General features: G+C 48.4%; 1 protein-coding gene across 3 annotated transcripts in view; it reads right to left on the bottom strand.

The window, feature by feature from the left end:
- Window positions 1-26,112, bottom strand: part of DHRSX (dehydrogenase/reductase X-linked) — a 285,141-nt gene that overhangs the window by 233,321 nt on the left and 25,708 nt on the right. For all 3 annotated transcript variants that reach the window (XR_010838592.1, XR_010838593.1, XM_059050689.2), the window contains exons 2-3: window positions 18,938-19,045; window positions 11,273-11,341 (exon numbers count right to left, since the gene is read on the bottom strand). Coding sequence is in view for 1 of the 3 variants with exons in the window: in XM_059050689.2 (XP_058906672.1) it covers window positions 11,273-11,341; window positions 18,938-19,045 (177 nt within the window). In the remaining 2 variants the exon portion in view is untranslated. The remainder of the gene's footprint in view (window positions 1-11,272; window positions 11,342-18,937; window positions 19,046-26,112) is intronic.

Below are 26,112 nucleotides of genomic sequence, written 5' to 3'. Positions count from 1 at the left end.
ACCCTGGGATATCCTGACAACAGAAGCGTACATAGCCACAAGAATAAGGACTCGTCTTTATTACAAAGAAAGACGTCCAACTAGACAGAACTTGGAAAAGGAAGGGTTTGTTAATGGATATATATCTATAATGGATTTATACATACAACCCGGGTGGCAGCTGGGGTCTTGCTTCCTCATGGGGTCATGTTCTGGATTTGAAGGAGCCGTACATACCCTTCCCATGGGCTGTGGAGGCCCTAGAGCCCTCCCCAGCTCTCGGTACTCTCAGGGGTCTTGGGGCACATATGGTTCCCTCTGCTGTGTTCTTGTCGCTATGAAAATAACAGGAAGGGTTATAACCCCGCCATCTTTCTCCTGCCTTCACCGTGTCCCACTGACAGAGGCATGTAACGCCATCTTTGTCCTCACACACACGTGCACACAGGTGTGTGTGTGTCACAGATTGTCCTGGGGACAGAACACACTACAACGTACAAGCCAGGGTCCCTACGAGACCCTGGGCCATCAACACCCACCCAACTCGCATCTGTTGAGATGCTTGAGCTGCTTTCTGTCTTCTTCCACCCGCCTTTCTCTTTCTGTTTCCCTGCCTTCTCCATCTCTCCCCATCTCCAAGGGTCGCTGTATTTCTGGGTTCCTTCCAGGACTCTGAGTTCAGATTCAAATTCTCCACTTACTAACTGCACGATGTTAAGAGGCTTCCCAAAACTCTTTGTGCCCTGGTTTCCTCACTTGTAAAAAGGGAATAGTGACTCCTTCCTAGGAGAGGACCACGTGAATCCATACACGTAAAGCGTTTAAAACAATACCCGCTACAGAGCAAGTATCCAACACGATGCAGCTATGCGCTCTAATGATCATCATTTGTAACAAAAAGCGGTTTGGTTATCTCTGTTTTGCTGAAGCTCTTTATTCTAACTTCAGTAGCTTATTAAAGAGGGGCTACACACTCCGGTTTGCCACAGAACCATTCTCATTTATCTTTTTTGTGGGGGTCGGGCGGTGTCCTGAAAGTACTTCTCAAATTTCAACATGCACGGATGCAGACCTCAAAGAGAAAGTGACAACGGATTGGGCTGAGGAGTCAAAGGTCAGAGTCTGGGGCCCCTAGGGCAGCTGGAATGGAGGGGCCCAATCCAAAATGAAAGGCCACAGGGGCGGGAGCTGAAAATGCCTAGTAGAAAATCCCATCGAAACCTCAGCAGACTAGTGAACTGCAGAAACACGGCCAGACGCCAAGGAGTTCAGGGGCAAGCTGCAGCTGGAAGGTTGCAAGATGTGAGCAGAGAAATTTCAGCCACTGCCTGGTGCTGGGAAGACAGGGTGACATTTGCACCTTGCCAAGTTGCAGGGGCTCAGTGAACAACAGCTCAGAGTCTCTCACCTGAATCCTGAGATGGGCTATGTCTTAGAACAAAGGATTGAGATTGAGAGCTCCATATCTTAAGATTGAGAGCTCCATCCAAGGCCCAAGGGCAGAACTGAAATAGACTCATCATAACAAGACGTGAAGCCAAGGTAACCCACCAGTGATATCACTGTCCGCTACAAAGCTCAACATTCTTCAGAGGAAGATAACAGAACCCAAAATCTCTACAGTAGATCAATCACAATGTCCGATACACAAAAAAATGACTAGACATGCAGAGAAATGGGAAAATGTCACCTGCTGTCAAGAAGGAAAAAAAATCAATAGAAACAGACCCAGAGATGATGTAGCTGTTGGACTGAAGAGACAAGAACTTTCAGATAACAATTATGAATTAAAGCATTTACAAGAAAAGATGGAGGTCAAGGGTGAAGAAAAGAAGAATGTCAAGAAAGACGTGTAAACTAAAAATAACCAAATGGAAGTCCTAAAACTGAAAAATACAGTTAGTTTTGAGGGCAACAATAATCCAAGGATGGGATTACAAGTGTACTGCACACAAATGAAAAAAATTTGGTGAACTGGAGATGGTTCAATAGGAATCATTCAAGCTAAAGCACAAAGGAAGAAAAGAAAGTTGGATAAAATGAACAGAGCTCAAGGAAATGTCAGACAGTGTCACGTAATCTACCATATGTGTAATTGTGGACTGACAAGAAGGTGGAAAGAACAAAGCAGGAAAAGTATTTGAAAAATACTGGCTGAAAATGGTTCAAGTTTTATCAAAACTTCCTACCCCACAGCTACAGGGAGCCTTTTAAACCCAAGTAGGATAAACACAGGGAACCACACACAGGCATAGTATCAAAATTCTGAAAACAGGCACATTATATTCGGGAAATAGTAATAATAATTATAGCTGATTTCCTATCTGAAACAATGAAGGCCAGAAGTCCAGGTCACAACAACTTTAATATCCTGGAGGTAGGGCAGTGTTTTCAACCCAGAACTCTACGTGCATGGAAAACAGCTCTCACCAACGAAGGCGGAACAATGCTACCTGCAAACACATAGGACCGTGTGAATCTCCCACGCTGCTCTGAGGAGACAGCGAAACTTTCCTCTTCAGGAAAAGGTTTTAAAACAAAACCCGCAATAAGTGAAAATAAATATTTATCTTCAAGGCACTACAGTACCTTATGGAGCCTCCAAGTATCTGTTAGAAAGTGGATCTAAGCGATTTCTAACATGCTAACGTCATGGGCTCTGCACACCCCAAACCACGCATCACAGAGATAATAACATGGAGAGGAGCAAAGATGTGTGCAGAGCTGGGCATGGACGGGCCAAGCCAGCCACTGTTCTCATCAGGATCTTGACAATTTCAGAGGCAACGTCCTTTTCACTGAAGGAGAAGCCCCTTCCAGGAAACGTTAACTCTGGGTCTCATTTAAGTGTTTGAAATATCATTACATAATCCTTCAAGTTTTATTTGTGTAAAAAACCTTTCTTGCTATATGTTTATCTTCTATAACAACCAAAGACTACTTCATTTCCCCCAGGAGGAAAAATATCATGGAATGACATTTCCAGAACAACTTTTAGAGACGGTCACGCGAGCAGGTTCCCTCATTACCAAGTTTAAAAGCACGGAGCGCCTTGAGGTGTGTGAGAAGGGAACGGTCAAAATGAATTTCCTCGGCGATGATTCCTCCCCACAAACGGAAAGAGGAGAAACACAGAACAGGATGACAGGACAATGCAGGAGGGAGTGAAACTGTTGCATAAATTATTGGTGGGGGAGATAGAACTTTGGACGCACGATGAGAATGAAAATTCTTCCCTGTGGGTTTTTTTCTTCTATCATTATTCCTGTAAGTATTTATAAACGAGCTCAGGAAACTAGGCAGACAATCCCCTCTCTCATGGAAGTCACCTTGACGGTGCTTCCAAAGGTTATAACATTAATCATTCCCGAGCCTGAGAAATGAAGAGCCCATCACAGGAAGAACACCGAGTGAGCAGTGATACCATTAAATGTTCACAAAGGGCTGTGCTGCGCCTTCGTCCCTTCAGAAAAGACACGATGACCTTCTAAACTTTCTTTTTTTTTCCCCTTTGTTAACAGAATTGACTCACCGAATGCCATTTTTTTGAAATTGCAGTAGAGTTGATTTACAGTGTTGTGTTGGTTTCAGGGGTACAGCAAAGCGATTCAGTTATACATACACACGTGTCTATTCCTTTTCAAATTCTTTTCCCATGATAGGTTATTATGAGATATTCAGTGGAGTTCCCTGTGCTCTACAGTGGGTCCTTGTTGGTTAGCTATTTTATATATAGGAATGTGTACAGGTTAATCCCAAACTCCTAATTTATCCCCCCCCCTTTCCCCTTTGGTAACCATAAGTCTGTTTTCTATGTCTGTGAGTCTGTTTCTGTTTTGTAAATAAGTTCATTTACATCATATTTCAGATTGCACGTATAAGTGCTATCGTATGATATATGTCTGTCTCTGTCTGGCTTACTTCACTTTGGAGGATAATCTCTAGGTCCATCCAAGTTGCTGCCAATGGCATGATTTCATTCCTTTTTATGGCTGAGTAATATTCCACTGTATGTATGTGCCACATCTTCCTTATGCATTCTTCTGTTGATGGACATTTAGGTTGTTTCCATGTCTTGGCTGTTGTATGTAAATAGAGCTGCTGTGAACACTGGGGCGCATGTATCTTTTCAAATTATGGTTTTCTCCAGGCATTGTTAAACCTTCTAATTGCCCACAGGAAATCATCTGTCTGTATGAACACCTGTCTAGTGTCTGTCTATCCAGGCATGCCTGCTCACTGGCTACCTCAGGACACCAAGTTAAAGACGAAAGGGGGATGTTCCACAAAATTCCTGGCCAGCACTCTGCAAAACTGTTAAGGTCATCAAAAAACACAGGGAGTCTAAGAAATGATCACAGCCAAGAGGAGCCTAAAGAGATGGGACAACTAGATATTACCGTAGCATCCTGTATGGGATCCTGGGACAGAAGAAAGACATTAGGTAAAAACTAAGGAAATTCGGAAAAAAACATAAGGTCTTTAGTCAGGGATCATAGACCAATAAGGTGCTTTCACTGTGAGACACGAACTTAACATAAGATATTAATGATGGAGAGAACTAGGCATAGGGTATGTGGGAACTCGGGAACCTTCACAACTCTTCTGTAATCTAGAATTGTTCCAAAATTAAAAGTCCATTTTTGGGCTTCCCTGGTAGTGCAGCGGTTGAGAATCCGTCTGCCGATGCAGGGGACGCGGGTTCGTGCCCCGGTCCGGGAGGATCCCATGTGCCGCGGAGCGGCTGGGCCCCTGAGCCGTGGCCGCTGGGCCTGCGCATCCGGAGCCTGTGCTCCGCAACGGGAGAGGCCACAGCAGTGAGAGGCCTGCGTACCACACACACAAAAAAAAAAAGTCCATTTTTTTTCAAATTTCACTTATTAAATCATTCACCATCATGTCACAACTGTCAGAATGGCCGTCATCAAAAAAACCACAAGTAACAAATGCTGGAGAGGGCGTGGAGAAAAGGGAACCCTCTACACTGTTGGTGGGAATGTTAAGTTGGTGTAGCCACTCTGGAGAACAGGATGGAGGTTCCTTAAAAGTAAAAAGAGAACTACCATATAATCCAACAATCCCACTCCTGGGCATATACCCAGAGAAAACCATAATTCAAAAAAGATACACGCACCGCAACATTCACAACAGCACCGTTTACACCAGCCAAGACATGGAAGCCACCTAAGTGTCCATCAACAGATGAATGGATAAAAAAGATGTGGTACATGTATACAGTGGAATATTACTCAGCCATAAAAAAAGAATGAAATAATGCCATTAGCAGCAATATGGATGGACTTGGAGGGCATTATGATAGATGAAGTAAGTCAGACAGAGACAAATAGTCTATGATCTCACTTATATGTGGAATCTAAAAAACACAGCAAGCTAGTGAATACAGCAAAAAAGAAGCAGACTCACAGATACAGAGAACAAACTAGTGGTTACCAGTGGGGAGAGGGAAGTGGGGAGGGACAAGATAGGGAGAGAGGATTAAGAGGTACACACTACTATGTATAAAATAAATAAGCTACAAGGTCATGTGGTAGAATACAGGGACAATTTGCCAATATTTTTCCATAACAATAAATGGAGTATAACCTTTACAGTTGTGAATCACTATACTGTACACATGAAATATATAATATTGTACGTCAACTGTACTTCAATTTAAAAAAAAAGGAAAGGGGGGGCTTCCCTGGTGGCGCAGTGGTTGAGAGTCCGCCTGCCGATGCAGGGGACATGGGTTCGTGCCCCGGTCCAGGAGGATCCCACATGCCGCGGAGCGGCTGGGCCCGTGAGCCGTGGCCGCTGAGCCTGCGCGTCCGGAGCCTGTGCTCCGCAACAGGAGAGGCCACAGCAGTGAGAGGCCCGCATACCGCAAAAAAAAAAAAAAAGGAAAGGGGGAAAGAAAAGGATGCCTGTAGGAAACAGGAAACTGTCAATAAGGGCCATTTTAAGTTAAATCAAAGAGACAGAAGAAAACCATAAATTGAAAAGATACATGCACCCCAATGTTCATAGCAGCACTATTTACAAATAGTCAGGACATGGAAGCAACCTAAGCATCCATCAATAGATGAATGGATAAAGAAGATGTGGTACATATATACAATGGAATACTACTCAGCCATAAAAAAGAATGAAATAATGTTATTTGCAGCAGCATGGATGGGCCTGGAGATTATCATCCTAAGTGAAGTAAGTCAGACAGAGAAAGACAAATATTATATATCACTTGTATGTGGAATCTATAAAATGGTACAAATGAACTTATTTAAAAAACAGAAATAGAGTCACAGACATAGGAAACAAACTTATGGTTACCACGGGAGAGAGGGGGGAAGGGATAAATTAGGAGATTGGGATTGACATATACACACTACTCTATATAAAACAGACAACCAAGGAGGACCTACTGAACAGCCCAGGGAACTCTACTCAGTATCTCGTAATACCTACCCTATATGGGAAGAGAATCTGAAAAGGAATATATGTATAAAACTGAATCACTGTGCTGTATACCTGAAACTAACATGATATTGTAAATCAACTATACTTCAATAAAAGATGATACAGGGACTTCCCTGGTGGTCCAGTGGTAAAGAATCCGCCTTACAATGCAGGGGACGTGGGTTCGATCCCTGGTCAGGGGAACTAAGACCCCACATGCCACGGGTCAACTAAGCCCACACGCCGCAACTACTGAGCTCGCACGCCTCAACTAGAGAGCCTGCGTGCCACAAACTACAGAGCCCACGCTCTCTGGAGCTCATGCGCCACAACTAGAGAGAAGCCCACGCACCACAACGAAGAGCCTGCGTGCTACAACTCAGACCCGACGCAGCCAAAAATAAATAAATAAGTAATGATACAAATGAACTAATTTACAAAACAGAGTCACAGACATGGAAAACAAACTTAGGTCACCAAAGGGGAAAGGTGGGAGGAAGGGATAAATTAGGAGTCTGGGATTAACACAGATACACTACTATATACAAAATACATAACTAATAAGGACCTACTGCAGAGCACAGAGAACTCTGCTTGATGTTCTGTAATAACCGAGAGAGGAAAACAATCTGAAAAGGACTCTATGTACATGTACAACTGAATCACTGTGCTGTACACCTGAAACTAACACGATATACTTTAATTTAAAAAGTTTTTAAAAAGAATGACATTAGGAAAGGTGTAAATTTGTCCAGGAGGACACTGCTGACAGTGGAAAAGCGTGGAACAGTGACACAAAGCAAGGCATGCCTTTCTCCTTTTAAAAACAAAGAACAGACACCACATTTCCTAGGATTGGGGACTAGGAATTCCCTCGTGGGTTGCGTGTGTCACTGTGAAATGGGCAAAGCAAACTTTACCTGCCTGGAGGCCTTTTAAAAGTATTTAGGGCTTCCCTGGTGGCGCAGTGGCTGAGAGTCGACCTGCCGATGCAGGGGACGCGGGTTCGCGCCCCGGTCCGGGAGGATCCCACGTGCCGCGGAGCGGCTGGGCCCGTGAGCCGTGGCCGCTGGGCCTGCGCGTCCGGAGCCTGTGCCCCGCAACGGGAGAGGCCACAGCAGTGAGAGGCCCGCGTACCGCAAAAAAAAAAAAAAAAGTATTTAAATTATCTATTTTCATTTGAACACTGACCGCAAAAAAAAAAAAAAAGTATTTAAATTATCTATTTTCATTTGAACACTGTTATGCCATTTTGCTGTTTGTTTTTGTGGTGTTTGGGTTTTTGCTGTTTGTTTTTGTGGTGTTTGGGTTTTTATTGGTATTTTGGGGTGGGGTTTTTGTTGTTGTTGTTAAATTAGCAAGACTGTTTGCTCCAAATAAGAGAGCTTGTGTCAGCACATAATTACTCAAGAGCAATAAAGGTTTCGGTATCACGGATACATGGTGATAAGGCATGAAAAGTCTCTTGCCTGAAAATCTCTAGGCTGGGAAATGATCAACGCCGCCTTGATTCCTGACCAGACTCAGAAATGTATCATTCTGAAAGCCAAACGAGTTATACACTGATATGCAGGTATCCTCCCAGCCCAGCCCAAAATATGACCTCAACTGACCGTGACGTCAAAGGCAGAAAGTACAGCGCATAAAGCATTCAACGAAGAACTAAGAAAAAAGGGTCAGTACAGAGATGAGGGGGGAGGTAGGCTACCGAGAAATTCGGCATTTAGAAATAATTGTGTTAGGGAAGTCTACTCAATACTCTGTAATGACCTACATAGGAAAAGAACCTGAAAAAGAATAGATACATGTATTATGTATAACTGAGTCACTTTGCGGCACAGCAGAAACTAACGCAACACTGTAAAGCAATTATACCCCGATAAAAATTTCAAAAAGAAAAGAAATAACTGTGCTCTCGACCGTCATGTGCCAGTCTCAGGCTATCTGCTGATCTGCTCCAAAAAAAGAAGAGAGAAGAATCCAGAGGATCACGGAGGAGCCATAAGCGAGGAACAGGTGGGGCTCCCCCGGCCCCCGTGGGAAGCCGGGGCTTGTGTGGACAAGACGCTCAGAGGCTGCAGCAGGGCAGCTAGTCTGGACAAAAGCACCGCTCAGGGCTGTGGGTTCCACTCCACAGAGCACCCCGACCCCGACCGGGTCCGGCCGAGTCTGCAGGGAGCTAAGCCAAGAGGAAGGGTGAGGGCCGACCGACGGCGTCGGTGAGACGGACCGGGGAGACCCGGTGTCCCCACCGGCCCTGCCCTTGCGCAGCGGGTCCCCAGCACAGGGAGGGCCCCTCTTCCCCCGGGACTGGCCGGACCTTGGCCTTGGGGGAATCCCGAGGCTGGATGCGAATTCAGCAACGTCGGTTCGAGGACCACCGCCAAAGCATCCTCCTCCAGCCGGGGCTCAGCATCTCCCGCCCGTCCCATGGCGGCCCCTCAGGCGTGCACGGGCCGCGGTGTCCACGGACCGACTTCCACGTGCCAGGCCTCGGGTGTAAAATACAGACAGCGCCGCCTTCATGTTTGCTTCCACGCACAGAAGAGGAATTTTAAAAGGTGCGTGCGCGCGTGTAATCAAGGGTTCACTCCCTCACTGGACCAGCCCCCGTGGGAGCGGCCACGCTCACCCTGGCTCAGACCATGTCCCTGCTGCAGACCTCAGGGGTCGCTGAGCTTGTGTCCAGACACCTCCCTGGCCCCCGTGTCCCCTCCCAGGCCAGGGAGAACCTGAGCTTCCCTGAGCGCTGCCAGCTTCTGGGCAAGGGCCGTGCGCCAAGCAACGCCAAGGACCGGCGCCGGGCCGCTGCCCACCAAGGACGCCCAGCCTCGCCCTTTCCATCAACTCGGATGCCGGGGGGCTGGCTGCCAGGAAGCGGGGTGCAGGCAGGCTGGGGCTTGGGGCTTGTGCGGACCCCTGGGCTCTCTCCGCCGTCGGTGCCGGCGGCTACCTCTCCCAGATGCAAATTTCATGGCTCTACTCGGTGTCACTTGCTAGAAATGAAGACACAGGAGCAGACACAGCGGAGGCTCTGTCACCAGCCTTGACCGGAGGGACGTTGACACCACCGTCCTGGGTGATTAGGAATCACCGCCCTGCCCACCGCAGGCCCTGGGGGCCTCCCCCCCAGCACAGAGCTGCTACGGAGGCGTTTTTCCTTTAATCCGTGAGCTTTCTGCACAAACTGTGAATCGCGGCATACAAAGCTGACGCCACCAGGAAATTGTCTAAAGATGTTCTAGAACGTTCTTTCCTCCCATAAATCAGGGCTATGGATTACAGCTCTGTCAGAACACAGGAAGCTCTGAAACGTTTTACAGAAGCGCACGTAGCCCCAGGTGAACCCTGGCACCTGGACTGGCTAGGCCTGTAACACGAGCGGGTTTGGGGTTTTCGTTCTTTCCAACGGGTTTTCAAGTCATGAAAAGAAGCCCACGCTTTGGCGGTTTCCCGCGAGACTCCTCTTTTGGTCTGGAAATGATGGTTTCATGCAGTCACGACGGCAGCGATTCTTCAACTTGAGGGGGCAGGGAGATTCCCGGGGAGGGCGTGGGAAAATGCAGGTTCCCAGCCCCGCCTGCAGGAGTTCCCATGTCAGGGCTGGAAACCATCACTCCTCACCACCTGCGCCTGGCGATGCTACCGCTGGATGCCCACGAAATACACGCTGGGTGGAAACCGAGGCGTTGCAGAGAACGGCCCCCTGCGCCACTGCAGACCAGGGACGGGGGCTCACGATCGGCGGTCACCACAGCGGACCACTTCTGCCCCGGGGCAGGTGAGGGAGAGAAGAAGCAGCGCCTCCGTCTGCAAGAGCTGCCTGGTGTTGCAGGAGAGCTGCGGAAGCCCCTCTGCGTTCTGTGTCAAGATCCAAGGCATCCTAGTAGACACCTAACGAGAACCTGCCCTATAGCACAGAGAAGTCCACTTCGCGGTACAGCAGAAACTAACACAGCATCGTAAAACAACTCTACCCCCATGAAAAAAAAAGAAAGAAAGAAAAAGAAAAAGATCCAAGGCATCCTAGTAGATACCTAACGAGAACCTGCCCTATAGCACAGAGAAGTCCACCTCGCGGTACGGCAGAAACTAACACAGCATCGTAAAACAACTCTACCCCCAGAGGGCCCGACGGCCCCCTCGAGCAACCACGAGTAGGACTCCTGACACAAAGGGACAGACGAGGCTTACCCGTCCGTCCGGGGTTTCTACGTGTCTCTCAAGAATCGCAATCTTCCCACAGGTGGGATCCTCAGCTGCTGGAGGATGCTTAAAACACCCCGGCTCTGACGGCCAAGAAAGTGACCTGCATGTGCTTGCGTTACACATAAGGCACCAGGCTTGGGCTCAGAAAGCACCCAAGCGTCGGGACCAGGAAAGACGTGAGGGCCGTGTGCGTATTCCCCGGGTTCAATAGGTAGACAAGGCCCCGGGGTGCACGACCGGGCAGCACCGGTCCCCGTGAGACCCGGCAGGGTCCCATTGGGTGCATCTTTCCTTCGAGAACCCTAGAGACGTAGGGGCACCTGCCGGAGGGTGCATGCAACGGTTCCTGAGTGGACACGGGCCTCAGAGGGCCCTGGAGATCCACAGGGAGTGAAAACGGGTCCCAGTTTCACAAGGAACGCCCTCCCTGGCAGGTGCCGCGGTAGCAGCGCGCCTGCTGCCCCCTTCCGCTCCCCAAGGAGGACAGAAGCCCCCCAGGGCAGAGCCCGAGAATCAGAGACACCGCTGCCCAAAGCCACTTCCACCATCCGGGTCCCTGAGCCCACGCCAGGGTCTGCAGCCACCAGACCAAGCAGAAGAGCCATCGGTCCCGCGGGCAGTAGGGTACCTTTGTCATTGAGGGTTTCCTCTTTTATCCTCCTCACAGCTTCTTCTGCTTTGCCTTCGTTATTTCCGCCTACAGGGGAAAGAAAAGATACAATTCAGGGTAAGGAAACCACCCCATGTGAAACAACGTTTTCCTGAGACAGTAAACACAGCCCTACAACAGGCAAAGCATCTCCTTCCTTCCTGGCAGCTGAATTCGGCCATCAGAGCAACTGTAGCGGATTCAGCGTATCCACTGAAGATGCATTTTCTTTAGGTGGATTGGTCAAAAGGATGCATTTCTGGGCCGTCTTACTTTTCAGTAATTCCAGGGACACGAAGCACCTAGTGGCATCGGGACCACGGGGACGCCAAGGGCATGAATGTGAAACTGTCGGCAGAAATGTCAGAGCAGACATAGAACTTGCGAGAGGCTTGTGGTCCAGGCGACCAGAGCTCTGTTCACAGTGGCTTGAGCTATAAAAACCATCACGGGGGACTTCCCGGGAGGTCCAGTGGCGAGGACTCTGCGCTTTCACTGCCGAGGGTCTGGGTTCCACCCCTGGTCGGGGAACTAAGATCCCGCAAGCCGCGTGGCACGGCCAAAAGTTTAAAAAAAAAAAAAAAGCATCGCGGGACATTCCCACCATGAGCTCGAGGTGTCTCCTCCCGTTACCCGTGACTCCGTAAAATCACCGGGTGCAACTCTGGGAACGTGCGATTAGAAGGGTGGCCACGGGGCTTTTGTGTAGGATGAGGGTGTTCCAGTTGAAATTTGCGGCGAAGGAAAGTGAATGAGGTTTCTTTAATGCCTGAGTAGGTGAATCTGCATTGACCATGAGGGTAGAGCCTGAAGGGCAGGGGGGCTGTGTGTCCCTACGTCTGTGTGCAGACAGCCCTCATTTTCAGGGGGCCTGATGTAGCCGCTGTTCCGGGTGGGGAGAAGCCAGGACGGCCTGCTTCCCGGGCAGCGTCCCTTACTAAGGAGCCGGCCTCAAGCAGCGCCTCTGACCCTGTGCAGAAGCCACCCCTGAAACCCCCTGGGGGCCGGGTCACAGAAGACCTTCAGCAGGGAGGCCAGAGCCCGCACCTGTGAACACAGGGGTGGGCACGGAGCCCTGGCACCCAGAGTGGACATGAGGACACCGCTGAGGGGCCTGGGAGGGGCAGGTCCAGCCCACATCACCCTCCCACCTGCAACCAGTCCCTGCTGGTAAAACGCTGCTTCTCTCGGGTCAAAGCCTATTGAGGTCTCTGTGAAAATACACCACCAAGCTATCCTTTTATCAAGCGTTTCTGCATGCTGTTTACGTACCCGTGGTTTCATTTACACACTCCAAAAGCGTTCCCTACTATTTTCCTCTGTATTAGGGGCTCTGTGTCACTGACAAGTGTCCCCAAATGAATCCAGGCAATGCCCTTTCCAAAACAAAAGAACATGTTTACGGCGACGGGTTTATTCGTAACAAACGTATAAGAGAAGAGAAGTGGTGAACCCAGGAGGAATCAGGAATGCCTCCTGCTGAAGATAAACGTGGCAAAGGACATCTCTGGGGGTGGACGCAAAGGAATATAGAAACTGTCACCGCCTCGGAGAAGTTCAAAGCTGCAGACATCACGAAGATGCAGCTGCAAAAGTTATTTGCACCTGCAGCTCCTTAAAGAAATAAACATTATGCGGTTATTACGTGTTTTTGCTGGGAGAGCCTTCCTGCACTGAGGGAGTGCAGGGGCAGGACGGCAAAGAAGGCATGTCTTCCATCCCTAAATGTTCCGGGCATCAAAGACCAAAAAAAAAAAAAAAAATAGAATTCATGGGTAAGTGAGGGCTGCAGACATGTATGAGCTTGTTTCTGAAACTTGTGCAATTTTTAAACATTAAAACACCATCTGCTGCCGGGCTACCCTCCAGCCTGAGACCATCTTGGCATCAAGGGCTGGCATAGCAGAAGCTCAAATGAAGTCAGAAAGACATAAGTGCCCAGAGAAAGAAAGAAAGCTGCGGGTGGGCTGGGGAGAAGCGATGGAACAGCTGTACAAACTGGCCACGGCCAGCAGCGTCCCCCGACGGGCAGCTCACTCCATGCTCAGGCAGTCGGGCAAATAGCATATGATATCGGCTCTATGCGAAATCTAAACAAAAATGATACATATGGGGCTTCCCTGGTGGCGCAGTGGTCGGGAGTCCGCCTGCCGACGCAGGGGGCGCGGGTTCGAGCCCCGGTCCGGGAGGATCCCACGTGCCGCGGAGCGGCTGGGCCTGTGAGCCGTGGCCGCTGCGCCTGCGCGTCCGGAGCCTGTGCTCCGCAACGGGAAGGGCCGCAACGGTGAGAGGCCCGCGTACCGCAAAAAAAAAAAAAAAAAAGATATATATGAACTTATTTACAAAACAGAATCAGACTCACAGACTTAGAGAAGGAACTTGTGGTTACCAGGGGGGTGCAATAAATTTGGAGTTTGGGATTGACTTATACACACTGTGAGATATAAAATACATAACCAACGAGGACCTACCGCACAGCACAGGGAACGTGACTCAATACTCTGTAATGACCTCTATGGGAAAAGGATCTAAAAAACAGTGGATCTATGTACACGTATAACCGATTCGCTTTGCCGTACACCTGAAACTAACACAGCACTGGAAATCAACTATGCTCCAACAGAAAACAGGAATTTAAAAAATTTAAAAGAAATCAAAGAAAAAAATATTCAGGCAGTCAGGGCTGGATTGTATGGGAGGGATGGACAGGCCCTTTGGGGGCAAAGGTCCCCTTCAGCAGCGGCCTCCTATGGGCTGGATATGGGATGCTTGACCCTACACAGCTGCCGATTTTGCCCATACATCTCCGGGGTGATGGCTGCATATCAGGAAACACTCGGCCACGACAGAAGCAGGGCTCAAACGCGGTGGGTCTGCCTTCCGCTCCACCTCCGCGCGGCGGCAGGGGTTAGGTTTTATACGTGCCGCAGGGCGAGGTTTCAGGGGCACCAAGTCGAGTGGGAAGGACGACCTCTCATAGCCAGGTCCACTCCCTGAAGACGGCACCCCAGCCACCAGATCGTAAAGATCTGCAAGAAGCAACAGAACTGCCACTTGGTTAAAAAAAAAAAAAAAAAAAGAAAAGAGATTGAACCCAAATGAGGGCCGGCACACTACGGACCTGGAGCCCAATGTGGCCCGTTGCCATGCACTTTAAGCATCGGCCATTTCTGCTTTCCTGCCGTAAGGGCAGAGCTGATCATCGTGAGAGACGTATCATAATGTTTATCATCCAGCCTATAGCAGAAAACAACGTACCAAGCCCTGCTCTAAACCTTAGATGACCGTTTATTAAGAAGGATCCTCCACCAAAATAGTTATTTTGAAACAGTAGGAACTAAGATACTGTGAACAGATGGGAAACTGAATAATTCATGCATTCTTAGCAACGCTAATGGGCTGGACTCGGACCCAGATTATCACTTCAGTTCTTCAGCAAGTAATTGATTATTCGGTAAATATTCATGGCTTCGGGACTGAGAGTGAGGAATTGATTAAACCCATCTCTTAGTCTGTGTTTAATAGAAAAATGCATTCTGACTAATGATAATGTTTCATTAAGAGACCTTGTCTCCAGCTGTCATGTAGGAAGAAAAACTGTCCCTCGCAGGATATATTCAACTATCCCCTCAAAGAAACACAGAGGCAGTAAGACTCCCTACGTGACTGGACTGACAGGGAGGGTCAGAACTGTTTCCCTCGGGGAAAGTTCAAACAGGGACATCAGAACGTTAGTGGGAAAGGAGACACAAGTGGGTGAGGGTGTGCTGTCTATTCTCTGTTTGACTCGAGAAAAGTAGAAATTGGGTGCTGACGATGATGCTCAAGAAACATCACCTAAAGGAGGTGATATCAGCCAGGGCTCCAGCCCTCAAATGCATGGGTACCCAGGCTTGCTCACATATGCTCAGTGCCTGTGGCCACAGTACATACTCATCACCCAGCTAGACCTCATCCTGACATTCCCACTAGACCTCCTCTTGACCTTCCCATTCAGAACTCATCCTGACCTTCCCACTAGACCTCCTCCTGACCTTCCCACTAGACCTCCTCCTGACCTTCCCTCTAGACCTCCTCCTGACCTTCCCACTAGACCTCCTCCTGACCTTCCCATTCAGAGCTCATCCTGACCTTCCCACTAGACCTCCTCCTGACCTTCCCACTAGACCTCCTCCTGACCTTCCCATTCAGATCTCATCCTGACCTTCCCACTAGACCTCCTCCTGACCTTCCCACTAGACCTCCTCCTGACCTTCCCATTCAGAGCTCATCCTGACCTTCCCATTCAGATCTCATCCTGACCTTCCCACTAGACCTCCTCCTGACCTTCCCACTAGACCTCCTCCTGACCTTCCCACTAGACCTCCTCCTGACCTTCCCACTAGACCTCCTCCTGACCTTCCCTCTAGATCTCCTCATGACCTAACCCTCTAGACTTCCTCATGAGCTAAAACCACCACACGGAGGCAAAAAGCACAGAAATGGGGCTCTTTTTATTTCTCTGTCTTCCAACATCACCTAGTTTCACTAGGAATTAAGAAGATGAAGATGTCTGCAGGGGAGGAATCACAGGGGCAGAGATACCCAGCACTGGATGCCAGCCTCCCATCTTTGCTCAGACTAGAAAGTTCCTCCTGGACTGCTCCACCAGCACCTTTCCACCACTAGCCCAGGTCCAGCCGGTCCTCAGAGGGGATGTACGGCTCTTCCTTTTCAAGAGCTGACATCACTCTGATCAAGTCTTCCAAATATTGGCAGAAATCCAAGACATGGAAGGCTTGTCATATCTCTAATGAGACAACAGAGGCTGACCCACCATGGAAAGTCAACAAATCACGGGGTTAGAGTCCATCACCATCTCACAGTCTCCCTGCAGTCTTGAGATCTGCTCCCACATCCTACCTCCTTGATATTCTCAGGCCCCAGAGAGACATAAACAGATCACAGAGGTGCTCGAGTTGATAAGGAGCTCCAGATACATCCTCAGATGCATCCCCTCTCCCACAAGACCTCCTAGTCTGCAACCAACCCATCCTCATCTAAGGGGAGTTATGGATAGTGATAAAGTTGGTCATTTCAAGTTCAGAAACTTTTAATATATCCACATCTATCAAGAGAATCGGACTTACTGGGGGGAAAGGCAGGGAGCTCGGATGGACTGGGAGATTGGGATGGACATCTATACACTACTATGCATAAAACAGATCTCTAATGAGAACCTGCTGTGTAGCACAGGGAACTCTATACTCAGTGCTCTCTGGTGACCTACATGGGAAGGAAATCCAAAAAAGAGGGGATAGATGTATATGCATAGCTGATTCACTTTGCTGTACAGCAGAAACTAACACAACAGTGTAAAGCAACTATATTCCAATAAATTTTTTAAAAAGACTTACTGAAAGAGGGGAAAAACAAAAAGAAAACACACACACACACACACAAAAGAAAACAGAGAATGGGACTTGGCCATATTCCTGATGAAAAGAGTCCTTCAATGAGGGCAAAGAACAGTGAGGTAGACCAAGAAGTGATCTACTGCCCCCAAAGCAAGACAAATGTGGGCCATTCCACAGACCCCATCATACACGAGAGAAAGATGGCTATGTGAAAAAGGGAATCACCCTAAGAAACTGCAGTCTTTGAAAAGAGCGTGGAACATGGGACAGGCCACAAAATGGAAGACATTTTCATGGTGCAGCCAGGTTTTGCAAAAGCAAAAAAAAGTTCAACTGTAAGGGCGTGAGGGAAGAGTTATGTGTGCCCAGGTAAGCCCCACCCCTCCAAGAGCACAGGGTTACACTGGACCCCTGGGGATGTCCCACGTGGGACGCAGGGCATCTGTGAGTTTCGATGGGGAAGGATGGACATCATCATCGTGACCGGCTTCCAAGGGAATGTGGATGAGACAAAGAGGACAGGATGGGCAGGATCTATGGCTTGGCCACCTACAATAGAAACCACATTCTCCTATCAGGGTTCAGTTCTTGAAGATGTCTTGAAATAAGGTTTAAGGCCCTCAGAGCAGGACTTCCCTGGTGGCGCAGTGGTTAAGACTCCACGCTCCCAATGCAGGGGACCCAGGTTCGATCCCCGGTCAGGGAACTAGATCCCACATGCATGCCGCAACTAAGGAGCCCACCCGCTGCAACGAAGGAGCCTGTCTGCCACAACTAAGGCCCGGCGCAACCAAAGGAAAAGAAAAAAAGATCCTCATAGCTCCAAATCGGAGGGGTTACTAAACTCATAGAAGATCACATTATTCGTTGTATAAAGACGTAATGTGTATAATTATGTGGCAATTTTTTTCCTTATATACTTTTTTGCCTGCATTTCAATACAATTGGTTGATCCCGTGATGGATTTCAGTTTGTGCACTGAGGCATCACTAGATGTGAAGGTATTCAGGGACCAGAAACAGGGAAATCTGGCTGTGGATGGAGCTTATGGAGAGACCCACAAAGGAGCAAGGTTCACGTGTGTTTAACTCCACAGCCCCAAGTGCTATGTCTGAGCTGTAACCATCCTTCAACACACGATGGAGGAGAAATGAGAGAAAGGGAGAAATGAATCGATAATGAATGAATGAAGGGCCATGGTTAATATTTTAGAAAGACTTAAGTGAAAGCAATCCCTAACACCTAAAACCAGACCTGCAGTACGATTTTCATAAAAATGGACACCATAAAAGGGATTAACTGAATCCTGATGATGTCGGGAGAAGCACGATAAATATTACAGCCTTTTTTCAGAGCTCATCTCCCCATATCATTTTTTCCAGCTGATTTAAACTTCTACCTCCAACTGAATGGGAATGTTCACAAATGTAAAATGAGCTCATTTGAACCGTCCTCACTTTCCTAGCAGAAGAAAGTCCCTTCATTTTCAAAGAGGATTTAGGGACCGAAATCAGCCATTAGAAAGTTTCAGGAAGAAGAAGGGAAACACAGAGAGTTTCGGTTCAGAATCTGAAACGCAGAAGCTGTTCAGATTCTGTTGGGAGCTGAATCATGACATCGCAACGTCGTATGTCGAAGCCCTGACCCCCAGGACCTCAGAGTGTGGCTGTATTCAGAGATGGGGTCTTTAAAGAGGGGATGAAGGTTAAATGAGGTCCACCCACTAGGGTGGGCCCTGATCCCATAGGACTGGTGTCCTTATAAGAAGAGGAGATCAGGACACAGACACGCACAGAAAAACGACCACGTGAGGACACAGGGAGAAGACGGCCGTCTACACGCCCAGGAGAGAGGCCTCGGCAGGGACCAACCCTGCCGACACCTGGATCTCAGACTCCAGCCTCCAGGACTGGGACAGGAAAAATATTTGTTGTTTAATCCACCCAGTTTGTCATATGATTCTTTAGCAGAGGTCTGGCAAAGTAATTCACATTTATTGTTGTTTACTGCAGTGAATCACGCAGGAAAAAAAATAAATGATCCATATCACAGGAGAACCTCGACTCCTGACCAAAAAAAAGCGCAACACAATTTCCCGTCTCTTTCCGTTTTTGAGTATATTCACCCTTACGCCTTCTGCACTTGTTGGATCTGGAATCACGTCAGTATTTCCAGACACATAGACGCAAGCAGCTGCGTATCTCCAGCTCGCTCTAAGACACAAGGACTTGCAGAAGCGAATCATCACCTATGATAACTTGCATGCCCAGTCTGGCCAGATGCTTGGCTGTCGAATATCCAATTCCATCGGTCCCGCCGGTCACTATAGCAACACGCTCGAGTTGTTGGGGGAAAACTGCAGAAGAAAAGAAAAAGAAACTGAGGTAAAGGTTTAGAAGCAGAGCACACGTTGATGGGAACGAAGTCGCAAAAGAGGGCATGATGCCGACGGCAGTTGTGGTTCGATATTCGTGGTTTTGCTGTTCTGAATTCCTACAGGCTCGGGACGCGTGAGTGTGATACGGTGCAGTTGCCCTGAATAAGGACAGCCTGGTAAAGCCACCTGATAAATCCTTGCTCAGTCCCCGATGATACCTTTGCATGAATTAATGCTGCCAAAATGATCTGCAGAAAGCTCCAGATAACGTCTACCGTTGACAGCTGTGGATGAGAGTCCTGGGTTAATCCTCTAGGACCATATGTTGGTTGTGTTGTAAAGTGTAGGTTTTATACTTGTTTGCATTTTCTCAAATGTAGTTCGGAAATTGCTTGTTATGGAGGGACGGCCCATTGTTTTCTACGAAGTCTGAAGACCACATGAGAATACCGAGTATCTTATAAAAACAGAGAACATGATGACTCCTTTAACCACGCACCTTTGCATGAACCTACACATATGCAAACATGTGAGAATATACGTTTACGTGATGGTGTAAAATTGACTGCTTCTGACTCACACACAGAGAACAGACTTGTGGTTGCCAGTGGGGCAGGGATTGGGGGAGGGAAGGACTGGGAGGAGTTTGGGGTTCGCAGATGCAAACTGCGAACTATATATATAGAACTATATATATATTCTATATATAGAATGCATAAACAACAAGTCCCACTGTAGAGCCCAGGGAACTCTATTCAGTATCCTGGGATAAACCATCATGGAAAAGAATATGGAAAAGAATGTGTATGTCTGTATGACGGAATCACTTTGTTGTACAGCAGAAATAAACACGTTGTAAATCAACTCTACGTCAATAAAATAAACTTTACTGTTTCTAATAAAATCTTAAACTACCCAAAGTATCAATAACATGTTATTATACAAGATGAAATAATGCTTTACTAAACGTTATACTTCTCTTTTTGACTTCATTTTAAAATTGTACTGTGCATTGTGTGACCAAAATAAAAAGGGTGTATTGTGATGTAAAAATAAAAAAGAAGAAAGAAAGAAAGAGAGAGAGAGGGAGGGATGGAAGGAAGAAAGGATAAAGTGTAGGTTTTATTATTATTCAAGTATGGGGTGAGGCCAACAGGTCAGGAGATGACCGATATTGCAAAGACGGTTGGTCACTCACGGTTGCCGAGAGGAGGGGCGCAGCACACCATGCAGGGTTTTACGCGGGGAAGCACCAGGGTCGGTCGGGAGGCAGAGGGAGGGGGGACAACCAGACAAGAGCCTTTGTTGTGATTTTCACAGGAAGGAACAGGCGAGGCAGGCTTAGGACGGGCTGGTGTGAATGACTGCAGCAGGTCCTGGCCGCAGGGACTGTCCTTGCTGTCTGGTACCTGCCCTGGGGGGGATGAGGGCGGATGGATGGTGGCCCAGAGTATGGGAGCCGCTTAGAGAAGGGGGTGGGGTGTGGATCTGGATGGGTAGCTTTGTATTTGAGAAGCATGTGTACAGGTCAGTTATTTGCTATCTGTAGGAACTGGCTAGTCCTAGGAGCTTTCACTATAGGAGCAAGGTGGCAAAGACGAATTCTGTATTTTCCCTGTCTCCTTTATCTCATTTTGTTTACACGTTTTTTTTTTATTGAAGTAGAGTTGCTATACAATATTTTATATGTTTCAGGTGTACAACATAGAGATTCACAGTATCTTAAGGTTATACTCCATTTATAGTTATTGTTAAATATTGGCTGTACTCCCTGTGCTGGCTGTACAATATATCCTTGTAGCTCTTCTTTTTTTATTTTTTTATTTTTTTGACCGTGTCACGCAGCATGCGGGATCTTAGTTCCCCGACCAGGGATGGAACCCGTGCCGCCTGCAGTGGAAGCGCGGAGTCTTATCCACTGGACCACCAGGGAAGTTCCAGTAGCTTATTTATTTCATACACAGCAGTTTGTACCTCTTAATCCCCTCCCCCTATCTCTCCCTTCCCCCTTCCCTCTCCCCACTGGTAACCACTAGTTTGTTGTCTAGAAAAGATAACCTTTTTAATAAATGGTGTGGGCACATCTAAAAAGACCTTTGAAAACAGATGAAATGAGATCCATACCTCCCAGGACACATCAAAATGAACTCCAAGAGGAAAAAAGCTAAACAATGAACATATTCGAAGAAGGCAGGGACAAATTTATTCTCAACCTCAGAGTAGGAAATGCCTTCCTAATTCTAACTCAATATTGAGAAGAATAAATAGACCAATTTCACTCTTAAAAAAAGTGTACACGGTTTAAAAAAAAACAACACCATAAGGACTTGCCTGGCGGTCCAGTGGTTAAGAGCCAATGCTCCCAATGCAGGGGGCACGGGTTCCATCCCTGTTTGGGAACTAAGATCCCACAAGCCACGAGGCGTGGCCAAAAAAAAAAGAAGAAAAAAAATCCTACCAAAAAATAAAAATTAAAACAACACCATAAACAAAGTCATATTCAAAGGGCTATGTAAAGAGTTCTTAAAAATCAAGAAGAAGGAAAAAAAAACTCTACAGAGAAGGGCAAAAGCACTTGTTGATATAAAAACATACTGAAATGGCCCTTAAAAACACATGCCCAGGGCTTCCCTGGTGGCGCAGTGGTTGGGAGTCCGCCTGCCGATGCAGGGGACACGGGTTCGTGCCCCGGTCCGGGAAGATCCCACGTGCTGCGGAGCGGCTGGGCCCGTGAGCCGTGGCCGCTGAGCCTGCGCGTCCGGAGCCTGTGCTCCGCGACGGGAGAGGCCACAACAGTGAGAGGCCCTTGTACCGCCAAAAAAAAAAAAAAAAAAAGTAAATACATTTATTTTATATTTACACATTTTACATATTTTATTTTCTACTTTATTTATATTAAAAAATGACAGTCATATATCTATGCAACTACAGATCATCATACTAAGTAAAGTAAGTCAGAAAAGGAAAGACATACCATATGATACCACTTACATGTGGAACCTAAAATATGGCACAAATGAACCTACCTACAGAGCAGAAACAGACTCGCAGACATAGAAAACAAACTTATGGTTACCAAAGGGAAAAGGGAGGAATAAATTAGGAGTTTGGGATCGACATATACACACGACTGTATATAAAATAGATAAACCACAAGGACCTACTGGACAGCACAGGGAACTCTACTCAATATTCTGGAATAACCTATATGGGAGAAGAATCTGAAAAGGAATATATATATATAAATAACAAGTATCAATATTATATATGTTATATAATATATATAAAACCACTTTGCTGTACACCTGAAACTAACACAACATAGTAAATCAACTACACTTCGAAAAAATTATAAAAAATAGTTAAATTAAATTTTAAAATAAAGAACAAAGGTCCTTCATTCTCTTGGTCCCTCCCACCAGAACTGAAAAGAACAGAGAGAGAGTTTCTGTTTCCCTGTCAAGGAGGCTTCCAAACAAACCCCTCGGTCCACACCCAGAAAGGAATGGAATACTTCATTAAAAAGAAACGTCGGGGCTTCCCTGGTGGCGCAGTGGTTAAGAATCCTCCTACCAATGCAGGGGACAAGGGTTCGAGCCCCGGTCCAGGAAGATCCCACATGCCGCGGAGCAACTAAGCCCGTGCGCCACAACTACTGAGCCTGCGCTCTAGAGCCCGCGAGCCACAACTACTGAAGCCCGCGCGCCTAGAGCCCGTGCTCCGCAACAAGAGAAGCCACCGCAATGAGAAGCCCACGCGCCGCAACCAAGAGTAGCCCCCGCTCGCCGCAACTACAGAAAACCCACGCAGAGCAACGAAGACCCAACGCAGCCAAAAATAAATAATAAATAATTTTTTTTAAAAGACATGTCAAGTGAAAAGATCTGATGTAGACACGCTTCCGTCGGCACCTGCAACATCTGCAAATCTCGCCTCTACCCCCATGTCCATTGCAGAGAAGTGGCCACAGGAAAACCCAGTGAAGGCATGAATACCCCCTCCAACACGAGTAAGGTTTACGGTTTCCTCCTTGCAGGTGGACAGCACTCGGAGGACTCTGAATCGGGCGTCAGGGCGTTGGCCAGAAGAAGCGAGAGACGCCCAGGAGAGAGGCTGCCCCCCACCAGATCCCAGAGGCTAGTCACTGCATCTGCGTCACCTGCATCCTGGGATTGCAGAGGGGTCCACAGGATTCACCCAGCCGTGGGAGGGCAGGCAGCAGAGGATGAAATGGGCAGGAGCACCCCAGGGAGGGTGGGTGGAGGGATGGCCGGGCGAAAGGCACTGGATGTGAGATGAAGGGACTCGTTCCTCTAACGTGTGCTGCGAACGACACCACCGCCCTGACGCCAGGCACTCGGCCAGACGTGGGCCAGTCCCCGCCTTTCCCGGAGAGCTGACTTCCAAAGCAGGAAGCTGACAGCCCACCCGGAGACAGTCCAAGTGTCAGGCTGTCACAGCCCGTATGCCCTGCCTGGCGTCGGAGCTGCGTCTCCCTCTGGCTTCAGCTCAGAGAAGAATCCTATCACAGGTGCCCCCCCGGCCGCAGCTCCTGGGATAATTTTACGTGTCGAACTGGCTGGGCCACGGGGTCCAGATATGTGGTCAGACGGTATGCTGGGTGTTTCCGTGACAGTGTTTCATTGGGTGAGATGAACATTTAAATCGAGGGGCTTTGAGGAAAGCAGGCGGCCCTCTGTGGTGTGGGTGGGCCTCGTCTAATCCGTTGACGGCCTCAAGAGAACAAAGACTGAGGTTCTCCAGGGAGGAGGGAATTCTGCTTCCTGCCGGCTTTTAGACTCAAACTGCACGCCTTCCATGGGTTTCCGGCCTGCTGGCCCCACTCTGAAGATTTGGGACCCGCTAGACCCCATAATTATACATGAGCCAATTCCTTAAAATGAATCTCTCCATAGACAGATACATAGACAGATGATAGATAGAGAGACAGCTCTCAACAGACAGACAGAGGATAACGTGAAACATGATACAGATGATAGCTTGAAAGATGAGAGAAAGAAACATAGATCGAGGGCTTCCCTGGTGGCGCAGTGGTTGAGAGTCCGCCTGCCGATGCAGGAGACACGGGTTCGTGCCCTGGTCCGGGAGGATCCCACATGTGAGAGGCCCGCATACCGGAAAAAAAAAAAAAACATAGATCGATAGATAAAGATGGTTGGATACACACATATAGATGATAGATTGACAGATGATAGATAAATGACAGATAACAGATGGATATAAACAGAGTGAGAATAGATAAATGCATAGTTCAGGTAGGTAGATGATAGATACATAGATACATATACAGTGAAAAAGATAGAGATAGAGATATAATTTGCAACAAGCAATGAGCAATTTTTGGTTTAAGTACTGCCCATGCAACATCCAGGACATGCTTATACTCCGGGCACGTGCGTCATTTATCTTCCACCCAAGCTGACGGCGTTTCTGCTGGGATGGGGGCTGTTTCAGCCAACAGCTGTCCAGGCACATCCTGGCGGTCTCCGCAGAGCACACAGCCCACAGGGAACGTCTGCCCCAGGCCTCTCTCCTGGGCGTGTAGACGCGGCCGTCTTCTCCGTGTCCTCGCAGGGTCCTCCTTCTCAGCATCTCTGTGTCCACATTTCCCCTTTTTACTAGGTCCCCAGTCCTGTCGGGTGAGGACTCACCCAAGTGACCTCACCTGAAGCTGCTCATCTGCAGAGACCCTATTTCCAAATTAGGTTACAGTAGGGGGGGGCGGGGGGCTCCAACATATGTTTTTGGGGGAGGAGGCGAGATTCAAACCCTAAGCAGGGGCGTACACCTGCACACACACGTACGTCCACGCGGGGACACGCCAGCCTGGCTGGAGGGAGCTCCCTAGGAGGGCAGAGGACCCGGGCCCTCTCTGCCCCCCTTATCTCCCCGACACGAGTCAGCTGCAATGCACATTCCTTCCACGCTTCCCCCCCAAAATCTAGCTGCAAACAGACCCACGGGATCCCTGGAAAGCACCTCCGCTGTCACCCTCTCTTCTCCACACCGTGCACGTCTTTGATCCTGGCTTCAACACCAGCTCCGACCTGTCAGCTCCTGTCCGACAGATGTCAGAGAAAGCGCTCCGTCAGTTCTGGATGTAAGCTGACCCCAAGCACCCCAGCCGGGCCTGGGACCCGTGTGGTGACTGGGACTCGTGTCGCCAGCTGCCCCGTCCCAGATGGGTATCTACAAGCTGCCCCACGACAAGGCTGTTGCCTGCTCCTTTCCTCCCAAAGCCACCCAGCTCTGCAGCCTCTGGGTCCAACGCTGCAGCATGAGGCTGGCTGCTCGCCCCTGGATTTGTTTCTGGATCACCACGCACCGCAAGAAGAAAGGCAACTGAGATCCTGGCAAACGGCACCAAGTTTGCAGGGTGCGGGGAGAGAGGTCCCTTCCAGACTATGTTTAGAACGCTCTCCGCTCCTGGTTCTGATTGAAGCGTCTAACTTGGAGTGCTGACCTCATGCCTCGGTGATGGCCAGGGCTTGGGAAAAAAGGCAAAACGACACAGCTCTCTGTATACCCAGCTCAGGGCACATTAGACTCAGCTCCAAGGGTAACGGAGAAGAACATATCTGCCTCCACGTTAGTTAGGTCTGTTTCTTTTACTTTAACCTTTGTATTCTTTTGCTTTGAGTTCAGAGCGTTGCCCATAGCCTGAAACATACAGGATAGCCCTTTCTCAAGGCTCTGACCTTCAAGGGCGTAAAGCCTTTCCATTCAGAGAGAGAGAAAAAGTTGCACAACAGAGAGTAACATTGGTTTTGTTGGAGGTTAACAGGAACACTGTGACCTGACTTACGTGGACAAAGGATTCCTGCACCAAGAAGTCTGCAGTAACCAACCACACCCTTCCTTCACCTTCCCATGAAAAATGCTTTGCTGAAACCCTTCGGGGAGTTCGGGGGTTTAGGGGCGCAAGCCACAGTCTCCTTGCAGGACCCCGCCGTAAACCTTTCTCTGCTCCAAACTCCCACGCCTCGCTTGTTTGGCCGCACGGGTGCGTCACACACCCGAACGTG

This window comes from Kogia breviceps, chromosome X (genome assembly GCF_026419965.1).
Source record: "Kogia breviceps isolate mKogBre1 chromosome X, mKogBre1 haplotype 1, whole genome shotgun sequence".
NCBI lineage: Eukaryota > Metazoa > Chordata > Mammalia > Artiodactyla > Physeteridae > Kogia > Kogia breviceps.
This window is presented reverse-complemented; position numbering and strand designations above follow the sequence as displayed.